This window comes from Leiobunum rupestre, chromosome 1 (genome assembly GCF_980474605.1).
Source record: "Leiobunum rupestre chromosome 1, qqLeiRupe1.1.hap1, whole genome shotgun sequence".
NCBI classification, from domain to species: domain Eukaryota; kingdom Metazoa; phylum Arthropoda; class Arachnida; order Opiliones; family Sclerosomatidae; genus Leiobunum; species Leiobunum rupestre.
This window is the reverse complement of record NC_143384.1, coordinates 48629475-48640731: the sequence shown is the minus strand read 5'-3', so window position 1 is coordinate 48640731 and position 11257 is coordinate 48629475. Positions and strand designations below refer to the sequence as shown.

Genomic DNA, 11257 nt, shown 5'->3' with positions numbered 1-11257 from the left:
GTCCTGGCTGTCGGAAATATTACTTCTGGGCAATTTCTGGGAAGATGTTTTATTTAAGCGCCTATGGGATGACTAAATAATGACTGAATCTAGTTCATTATTTTGTTTGCAATTTTTAAAGGTTATTATTATTATGATTATTATTATATAGTTTAATTTCTATGGTGAATCACCTAATTGCTTATACTCAAAGAGTAAGCTCCTTCCCCTAAACCAATGAAATCAGCCCGGTCTCTCATTGGTTCTCAAAAACTGACGTCTTCTAACGCGATTGAAGAACATGCTGGTGACGTTTTTACTTCTCCATTGAACCCAACCTAAAATTTAAATTACTTATAGGAAATATATAATTTTTTAAATTATAGGCTTATATAAGACACAAAATGTAATACTAAAATTTAAAATAGCCATAAAGCTATGTGATACTTCGTTCTGCAAACAATCAAATCATAAAATGTATATATTAATAAATTTTTTGTTAAGGTAGTAACAATAGAAACCTTACCTTAAGCTAAATTGGCTCCATTATCATCGCGGAGAGGTACGAGCCGAAAAAAAGCGCGAGTTTTACTAGATAACTGTCAGAAATTAAAGCAGACGACGCGTATAAAAGATATTTCGAAACTGAAGGACCAAATATAAGCCAAAATAAGAGTCCATACTCCAGGGTACGGATAAAATGAATATTCACGACAAAAACGACCCTAGGTGGCACTGCGGCGCTTTGCTTTTCACGTTTTTTAGAAAAGTGAGAACGTCGCGATAATTTCAGTCGTGAATCATGCTGCTATGTAGAAAACGTTTTCGGAAACAAACTATCTGAAAATTATAAAGGGAATTAAAACGTTTATTGGCCATGGGTGGAATTTTAAAAGTAATTTAATACAAAGGAAGGAAAATTATTCGCGACCAAAAACTATCGCTATACGCCCCATTAGGTTCGCCATTGAAAGCTAGATAGGTAGCGGCTAAAGCAGACGCTATTAGTTATTCGTAAATTTGACTTTATAAATAATGATACTTTCATTTTAATATAATTTTTGCATCGTTTGCTTATATTTATATATTATATTTGCTTAGGTTTATTTAAAAAAAAGTTCTTGTGACTTTTTAATTTGTCTGTAGCAGAAGCTAGATCATAAGCGCTACCTTAGAGTCTTAGAGAAGCTTCAGGCGGATTTGTACGCTGTTGTGGTTTGGGCTGGTGATCATGGCCTTTCTTTTAACGATGCTAAGTGTGCGGTTCTTCACTTAGGTCCCAAGAACCCTATTTTTATCTACTCCATCACTGGCAACCCCCTTAAGACCACCCTTTCGGAGCGTGACCTCGGTATTATTGTGGACCCCACCCTGAAATTCTCCAGCCACTCCAATAAAGTCACTAAGCGTGTCCGTTCAATTGCGGGATGTGTCCGCCGTAATCTAAACTTCCGTTCCCCAAAAATAATTAAAACTTTGTATAATGCCCTTGTTCTACCGATTTTCGATTTTTGTTCCCCAATTTGGACCCCTCATTTAGCTTCTGACCAATTGGCATTGCAAAAGGCTCAAAACCGTTTTACCAAATTAGCTACTAAAATTGATAAGCTACCAGCCCCGTCGCGCTTACAATCCCTGTCCATTCTTCCAGTCATTATTCGCCACAAAATAACTAACTTATGCCTTTTACACAATTTTTTCCATAAAAGTCTCGTGCACAACTTTTCTGATTTTTTTGTTTTAAATGAGGGTTCTCGTACTAGAGGCCACTCTTATAAATTATCAAAACCCAGGGCAAGCACAACTGTTCGTTTAAACTCATTATCTAATTCTGTAATCAATGACTGGAATGCCCTTCCCCAAACTATTGTATCCGAACCCTCCCTCCCTAAATTCCGTGCACTTTTAAATGAGCATTTTAACCGCGCGTTATGATCTCACCTTCTGTATAGTTTATCCTATTGTATCTGTTTCACGCATATGTATTTGAAATCTACACAAAAGCCTTGCTGGCTTGGTAGATATTTTTCTGTTAATAAATAAATAAATAAATAAAATAAATAAAGCTAGCGCCGTTACGTCACCTAGACTCGTTTCGGAAATATTGGATAATATAGGATAGGTTAAAAAATATAGGATTTTATAGGAATTAAAGGACCGTAGTAATTAGACCATTATAATAGTAATTCATTATTCCTAAGTTTATTCTTCATTCCATTTGGGTTTCGTGGTTATTTTTGGTAGAACGATGAAATGTTAGACCGTAAATTTGGCCATACTCTAGGAGTGATTGGCGCTAGTTACCATAAAAACCAATAGTATCATCATGATCATATGTAACATGATGAGACCTTAATAAGCGGACCCAAAAATGCTAAAATTCTTATAATCCTTGAGCTATTGACTTGTTGCATAGCGTACACGTGAAAGGTTTCCATTATTTCAATAAGCACTATATAAACAGTACCTTGCAGGTCCTGGTTCTCGGAAATATCACTTCTTGGCGATTTCCTTGAAGATGTTTTATTGAAGCGCATATTAAGTGTAAATTTATTTTTTTATTTTTTTTTTATTTAAAAGGCCACACCGGCGTTTGAATTTGACTTGTTTCACGCGCTAGTTTGTTTCATTTTCCCCTTGTCGTGCCGGGGGAAAACTAAACCGTGATGCCAAGTCCTAAATAAGTTAATACTTTTCCCTTGTTCTCGGATTTTGGAGTAGGATAAGAAAAGTAACTCTATGATGTTATTTGGGGGGCAATCAAACTATTGTTGCACAAAGCTACTGCAAATCTCATAGTAATTCGGTTTACTCGGTCTTTCACTGGTAGTTGACTGCAGATGACGTTATGACGTATGGAAAATTAGTCTTCACAAATAGGAAGAAGGGTATTTACACTCAATAACTTTCGGAATCGATCCACAGGTTAGTCTCTAGTGTCTAGTATGTTTGGACGAACTGCCTACATCAAGTGTGATTTGATCTAGTAGTACGGTACGAAATTAGGAGTCAGTTTATATTTAAAAAAATAAAGCCAAAAGCAAAAAGTCATACCAAGGCTTAGAAAATCGTAAACCGAATCGATAAGATACTGAGAGCAGGCGAACTCCGATGGCGGAGGATAACGCGTCTCGGCTCCGTGACGTACGTAGCATGGAGTGAGACGAAACACTGAGGGCAGAACAGTGGCAGACTGGCCATAGAGTGAACCTGCCCGATGGCAGGTGGGCCCCACGGACCGTTCATGAAGTGGGCACCTCAAACATGATAGCGTTATAGATGTTAAAGCTGGGGCCCTTTGTCTTCTGGCAGCCCAAAATATTAGACGGAACTCAACATTTTACATACATCAACGCACACACAGCGGCATCCGGTGGAGAACCAAGAAAACCAAGGGGCCCGAGTATGTTGATTATGGTGTAAAGGTCCCGTTGCCATATACACTAATAATTCCTTCTCTTATTATTAAAAAAAGAGCCCGAGGGCTTGTGGAAGACTCGGATAAAAGTAATTAAAACAAACTCAGTGTTATACCATATAGGTTAAGAAAGGGCACCGTGCTCTTTTACGACCCTATGGGTGCGCCACTGGTATCATCTTTTGATATTTTGATAAGTTCGAAGAAATATATAGGCCTTTCTTTAAAATAAGCTACGCTTGCTGAAATTGTTTTTATGTAGCTCATTCGTCACGAAATAAGTAGAATTTAAGTTCAGTTTATGCTTAAAAACAGGGTGCCTCGTCGAATTTACTCGTATGTCCAGGGCTTTTCGTGTTAAAACGTCATCAAAACAATAAAGCCAATGTCACTATATAGAAAGGCCTATTCTAATGAACCACCTTTATATTACGTTGGAAAGGCATAGAAACTAAATCAACAAATCGTCTACATAAACACACTACATGTATGACCTTAAAGGCCTAGGTTTTGTTCTGCCTACCCCCCTTTAAATTAACTTAGTGGAGCACAAATGCCCTGGTGGTAGGCCAACCACTGAACATGTTGGCCTAATTTAAAGGGGGACAGGCAGAAGAAAACCTAGGCCTTTAAACCTCTCATCGTAATTGTACGCCAATCAGCTCTAGCTTCTGTTAAACCTAGTGTCAGGACTGTAAAATGCATTGATCCATCATCAATATGAAAGTTCATACTCCTTTAAAGAATAATTTCAAAGTTTTTATGAACATTTTTCCAGGGCAGTGCGGCGACCGGTTTTGACCTGGGGCACTCGATGCCCTTCTTACTGTATGGTCCAAAGGAGGGTTACTGTTGAAAGACTCCTATCGTAGCGGGCCCTAAAAGGCAGGCCAGTTTCCACTGAGCCCCTGGGATTTAACCCCCCCCCCCTCTGTATTAATGGTCCGGCGTTTGGCACCTCCCTCGAGATCAAACAGTAATGTCACAATGTAATGTTTCGCACCACCTTCGAGTAACTAAAAAACAGGAGCCCTAGGCGTAAAACCTCACCACCAAACCACTGTCATAAAAGGAGGAAGGTCGCAATAAGGTTGATGGGGATTTAAATGGAAATCGATGGAAAAGGGGAAAGACAACAAATGCTGGGAAATAAACCCGTGATTACAGTGTCACCATTTAAATTTCATTCGACCTCACTCACGTTATTTTCCCATGTGGAAAAACTTCCTGATTTTCAGATACTAAACGAAATGGTATCGACTTGTGAGCATTTTCAACTGGTCTTCTGGTACCGGTATAGAGAATTATCGCTCTGTAACTTTGTAATGACCGCCATTTTGAGGGTAGATTTTTATTTATAGGAAAAAACATGGGTGGCGTCGACATACGTCACGCCGATATTACTCTATCCCCAATAGGCGCTTCAATAAAACATCTTCAAGGAAATTACCAAGAAGTAATGTTTCCGAGATCTAGGACCTGCAAGTTACTGTTTATTTGGTGCTTATTGAAAAAAGGCTTAGCAAAAACTGGACGTTCTGTTTACAGTTGAAAAGTTTCCATTATTTCAACCAGCACTATATAAACAGAGACTTGCAGGTAAAATATTACTCCTTGAAGATGTTTTATTGAAGTAACTTTTATATCTCCAATTTAATCTGAACCTTGGGATCAATTATACTATTAACGTTTAGAATAATGAAACTGGTCCCAGGCTGTTCAATACAGTTCCCAATTATTTACAATTATTAAACTGATCCTTGGAATTATTAAATTGGTCCCAGGCTGTTCATCCAGTAATTGTCAAAAATCCTTTACATAGTATAATTAAAAGGCAAAATATTCTATGGTTCAACTGTTACTTTAGTAGAAGATTAACTGCCACTATTAGGGCCCTTGGGCTTAAGCCTAATTAGGCTATGTTACTCAGCCATCGTTTTAAAAATAGGGTTAGATATTGAACGGCATATTGACTAAGGAACTATAAATACATGTGAGCCATGGTAGAAAGAAGTCTCAGTTTGACCCATAAATATGGAAACCTTGGGTAGAAACCAACAAACTCCGGCATATTTCGAAGACCGAAAAATATATTTCATTGGAAACTGCTATTTTTAAGCTCCCTCCTATTGTAAAGGTCAACAGATTCAAGATAAGGGATATCCCGAAAATGAAACAATCAATCTCGAGAGGCTCATAGGTGGCGTTGGCTCTCGGCCCACGGCTTGACTTGTCTCTACTTCTTCCCCCCCCCCCCTCCCTCCTCGCCTCTCTTTCATTCTTGAACGAACTCGAAGCGTCGGAAACGTTGGAGGAATATTCTAGCTGGTGCTGACGTCATAGTCTGGCGCTCCATATATGGTAAGATCTCCGGATTGGTTAAAGGTTTCGACGTCATAGCTCACGGCGAAGGCGGGACCTACAATTTAAAAAACCAAACCGAGGAGTAGGGCCATAAGCCTCTGCTTCGTCATCGGGAAATTTTTTGGCAATGGGCAGGGTTGTAATGCTGTTGGGTCCCGAAGCTAAAAAAAAGTGTATTCTCGGTCCATATTATCAATATTTTGTTTCGTATTTCGTCACGTATGAAGCCTTGGCCTTCCTTTGTGTCGCCAGATTAATGTTCTGGTAATTATCGCTTTCGTAACAGGCGATGACCTATTTTTGACAAGGGTTAATAAACAACTAAATATAGAAAAACATTACACTTTTTTAGGCTTGAAAACTTTGTTCTACTTAAAATCACAAAATTAACATTTTTGCTTCGAGGATGGAATATTTTGGACTATTTAGTAAACGAATTACGGCGTCTATTTCTAAAAAATAAATAAGAATAAAATAGGTTTTATTCATTTTTCTGGACGTTTACGAATTAAAGGGGCTAAAAGGCGTATAAGATTGTAACGTAACGCGCCATAAAAAATCTTCGCTTTATTTCCGTTTCAAATGAGTTCTAAGAACCAGTCTAACGAGGAGAACTACACCCAAAAAGTTCTTTGTATATCCCCAGAGCTGATTTGAATTTTAAAGCCGAAGCGGAGCTACATCGCGGGGAGGCCAGGCCAGTCCACGGGTACGTTCCTCTCCCTTCTCATTGTAAGTAGGCCTTTCCTTAAAGTTTTTCCCAAAATAACGAGAGGTAAACAAGTTCCATAGGGATGTATGTTTCGTGGCCTCTCTATATAATTCTATTGAGGAGCGGCTTAAAACGCTAGCCTCGCGTCGGGATATTTGTTGCCAACCGGAATTATCGTCCAATCAGAGCTCTAGAAAAACGAGTATTCCATCGCGAGGCTAGCGATATCTATCTCTGATTGGGTAAGCTTTCCTAGAACGTCAGCCAGCTGTATAGTTTGACGTCACGGGGGCCGCCAGCGCCCGTACATAGCTCGGCCGAGTTTTTAACAAAGAGCCCAGCAAAGTTTGCGAGTTCGGTCTAGTATAAACGAAAGACGGGATTGGAGAGACGCGCTTCTCGGCTGTAGGGTCGCGCTAAAGTTTAACATCAGCATTGAAGGATAATTTGGGGAAGGACGCGGAGAAATCGGCTGTCCTTATGCCAAAAACACCGTTCAGGTGCCGAAAACAAAGCTGCTGGGACAGAACTTTAAGTAATGCTAGTTCATTATACGTGAGAATTACAAACTGCCAAAGATATAGCTAACGTCAATTTTTGGAAAACTTTTTTTTCCACTCAGGGTCCATGACGAACTAGTGTGATTGTTTTATTACTTAATTTGTGTTTCTTCATCCGTGAGTGAGAGCCGCCGCCATATTAGTTCGCCGTCGAATTCAATCTTCAAATAAACCACCCCACCGTTGTCATTATTCATTTCAAGAAGGGTAAACCTTTTCGTTAAAAAATTCTCGTCAAAAGCTGTTGCTAGTCTTAAAACAACAACAAAGAAACCAACCCTCACTTCGGCTTCCGCCCAAGTACAACCTGGAATCCCCAGTGCCTAATCGGAGAACTACCAATTTAATTTCGAAGATTCAAACGAGAGCACCCTCAACGGAAAACAATTATGAGAGTCGAGATAAGAAGCGCCGCCAATTTCTTGTCGAATCTGCTTAGACTGGCCAACGCCATGGAGGACGTCCGGCTAAACGAGTTCCGAGTCAAGCTGGAGGATCTCTTGAAACATCATTACCAGCAACATTGGTTCCCGGAGAAGCCGTGCAAAGGATCAGGGTACAGATGCATCCGAATCAACCACAAGATGGACCCCATCCTCGCCAAAGCGGGTTTCGCCTGCGGCTGGGACGAGCAGTCCCTGCGACACATGTTCCCCAACGAACTGACCCTCTGGGTTGACCCCAAGGAGGTCTCCTATCGCATCGGCGAAAACGGAAGCATTTGCGTCCTCTTCGACGGTTCCATCACCAAGGCCTCAACTTCCTCCTCGTCTCAGTCCTCGTCGCTCAAGAACGGGCTCTTCTCCGCGACGGACAACAACGACCATCGCCGCCACCAACAACCGCCCAAGACGGCCAAATACCACCGCAATAACGGGGTTTACACTCCGCACCACGGCTCGTCAAACTCCTCTTACGACGCGAAGAAAACTTCCACTTGTAAGGACAGTTTGCGCAATAGTTGGGACTGCTTCATTATGGACCCACGAAACGTCCATCTGGAACAGCTTGCGGCCTACGTCGCCAGTTAGAGTACTCCCCGCAAGTACTTTTTAAAAACGAAACAATAGAAACGGTCAGTAATTGAACTCGCCGTTTTTATTCGATCTTGTCCAGTCGATGGGTGATATTTTGTTTTTGTTTATTGTTTTTTAACTTTTCAAAAAATAAAACGCGAGGTCCACTGCCAAAAATAAATTTTGCCCCTCGATTGAGACCCTCAATTTTTTTCCTCGACGCCCTCCCCTTAAATGCCCCCCCTTAATTCTCCATTTCGCGAACGTTACCCCCTCCCCCAAAAGAATCAATTTTTAATAAAAATAAAGGTGTCGAGATATATATATATATAAAAAGGAAAACTATTGGTAAAAAAACCGCCATTCAACTCCCAATTTGTATAAAATATATAATATATCAAGGGAGTAGAATTTATTTTTGTGATCTCGTTTCCTTATTCTCAAGAAAAAAATAAAAAAATATTCAAGCCTTCCACGGTTCTACTATTGGCGTTCATGTATAAAATATTGAGAAAAAGACGCAAAAAAATATACATCTGTAAGTACAACAAACTGATTTTTTATAGTACAACATTTAAATGACCACTTTGTGACCACCTTTAAAGGGACCATTTTCATCAACAAGAAAAAAATAACAACCTATTTTTAAAAGAAAGATAAATATAAAAAATACCCTTTAAAAAACCAAATTTGGTCTGAAGAATCTATAACCGTGATATGAACCGATAAGTTAGGTTTATTACAATGTTTTTTTTATTTTCAACATGGTATTATTAAATATAGGTCTAAGTCATTTGAATTGAGTGTAGCCAGGTATAATTGGAAGTTGGTATTAATTATTAAAAAAAAACTTAATCTGAAAATTTCGCCATCAGGTTATATTATAAAGGCAATAAAAAATAGAGCTTCTAAAAAAAATAATTTTCTAAACTAATTTGGCTTAAATTTAAAATTTTAATCTTTAAAAAAAAACGAATTATCGAAGGATGGAACTTAACCCTAATTTGTCTTCCAATTTTGTGTGATTTTTTCTATAAACTGTGCCATTGTGTTAATGGTTTTGGTTTTTTTGAACTGTAGGGTACTTATTTTTCTGTAGATATAATTTATATCATAATTGCAATAATAATAATAATTGTCACGATATGGTTGATGTCTGTTTCAATTTGCAGCGTTTGTTCTATATTATAAATGGAACGTTCCATAGAACGTACGCTGCAAAATTGAATTAATCTTAAAAAAGTAGCCTAGGACAAAAAAACTAAAACAATTAAGTTGGGAAAAATAAAACCACAACTAATATTGTTCAAATAACTGCAAAAGTAACGCCGTTATTTGAACAGTAATGGTAATACTCGGTTTAACAAACCAAAAGTGATATGATGATTTAAATAAAACTTAATTGTTAAACAAAATAAATGACCTCAATTTAGGGTTAGGTTCCTGGTGATGCGATTAAATTCGTTTACATGCGTACGGAGTAAGATATCCAAGTGCAAATTACTTTGATTACTAAGAAAATCTTTTTAAAATTCGATGGGTCGAAAAAGGAATTATTTCAAACTATTCCTCGGAAATTAGGGCGAACAATCTTTTGGCCCGTGACCAAGCCAGAGCAAAACAAAAAAGTAAAACCATTAGCGTTGTTATTTAGTCCTCCTAGTTGGCCCAAGTAAATGATTAAAAAAACCAACAAAAAATGCTGTGATGTTTAAACGGACGGGTTCCTAAAAAACGCAAAAAAAAATACGGAATTTCGTCTGTTTTATTGTTTTTATTTTTTTTATTTAAAAAAAAACATTTCTTGGGCCACATAAATTGGCTAAAATGCGCGATGAACTAATTATGGTTTATTTTTAAAATGTTTTCTTGTTTTGTGTTTGTTTTCTTTCGCGAATTTTCCTCGATTTTTAAAAATTTCGAGGTGGAAGAAAATGTACTAACTGTCGCAAACGTGCAAAGTCAAAAAAAAACGATTAAAAAATATAATGTTCCTGAATACAAAAAAACAAATGCATTAAAACAAAAACATTCAAAAATTCTTAAAGAGAGCAACATGATGAATTTAACATAACCAAAACCTCTTTCTCGAAGCTGTACAATTATACCGGTTTACCCCCTTATTTACCTAAAATTAATTAAATATTAATTTCGTGAAACCCTTTTTTAATGTTCTTTGTTGTTCTGTAAATTTTAGTAAAAATAATTTCATGAAACGTAACAAATTCTGAGTTAAGATAAATTTTACCCCTCATAAAAACAGTGCTGTTGTGAATAATAATACTATGAAGTAGCGGTTCGGTATTTTTTGTGTTTTAAAAATGAAATTCCTTCAGATCTCATAAACCCGGTTTCAGCATCACGTGCGATAGGATTTAACTTCTTAAATGTTGTTTTTAATAAAATCGTGTTCTATTGTTTTTTCTCTCAAATTCTTAGCGTCAAAAAAATCATTTTGCATGCGGTATTATTATTAATCGTGAAAAAAACAATTGTTTTTTGCAATTATTTTAAACAAAAATTAAATATATAAAAAAAAACTACAAAAATCGGGAATATTTTTGTTTACCAAAAAAATCCTTCATAACGACTGAGAAAAAATTTTCTTATAAAAAAAAAACAAACAAAACCTTTATAAAAATGTAAAAAGAGAAATTTTTGTACAAAGTTATTTTTTGTTCCCATAATTTTTTTTATCCTACTACCCTTCCTAATATTTTTTCCCTCGCTAATTTCAAAATGGCGGCTTTGTGTCACTACGCGACCAAAAAATGGTGGTAAAACTCAATAAATATGAAAAAATGTTCCCCTCGGGGGATACAAATATGTTTAAAGCATGAAAAGATCTCGACTTGTCATTTCAGTTAAGCCTAATTTAACCCTATTTAAATGTATTATTTAGACTCAAAACAAAAAAGGCTTATAAAATATATTTTTTAAGTGGAATTAATTCGATATTTTCGCCTGGCTGGCTTTCGTCAAAATTTTCGCTAACGAGGACGCAAAAGCATTTATCACGGTGACAGGAAATTTTTCTTCTCACAAGGAAGTTTGGCAATAATATTTCCGGAAACCGTATTATATCGTACAAAATTCCGTTAAGCCTTGGGCTTGGTAAAACCTTCGTTGGAAAAGGCATTGAGTTACTAATAGGGGACATCTCTTTGGCTACGCTAATTTAATTGGATCAAGGAGTTTTTACCCAATT

General features: G+C 37.3%; 1 protein-coding gene across 6 annotated transcripts; it reads left to right on the top strand.

Annotated features, from left to right (window-relative positions):
* Positions 1–6331: 6331 nt before the first annotated feature.
* On the top strand, positions 6332–10892 carry LOC149963137 (protein BTG2-like). 6 transcript variants are annotated; one of them, XM_090180394.1, is made up of 2 exons: positions 6332–6470; positions 7389–10892. In XM_090180394.1, the coding sequence occupies exon 2, from the start codon at positions 7423–7425 to the stop codon at positions 8062–8064; it is 642 nt and encodes a 213-aa protein (XP_090036520.1). In that variant the 5' UTR covers positions 6332–6470; positions 7389–7422; the 3' UTR covers positions 8065–10892. The 6 variants fall into 6 exon arrangements, 5 of the variants coding, with proteins under 5 accessions (XP_090036520.1, XP_090036519.1, XP_090036518.1 ...); XM_090180393.1 differs by having other exon boundaries at positions 6344–6493; XM_090180392.1 differs by having other exon boundaries at positions 6346–6470; positions 7096–10892.
* Positions 10893–11257: the final 365 nt, after the last annotated feature.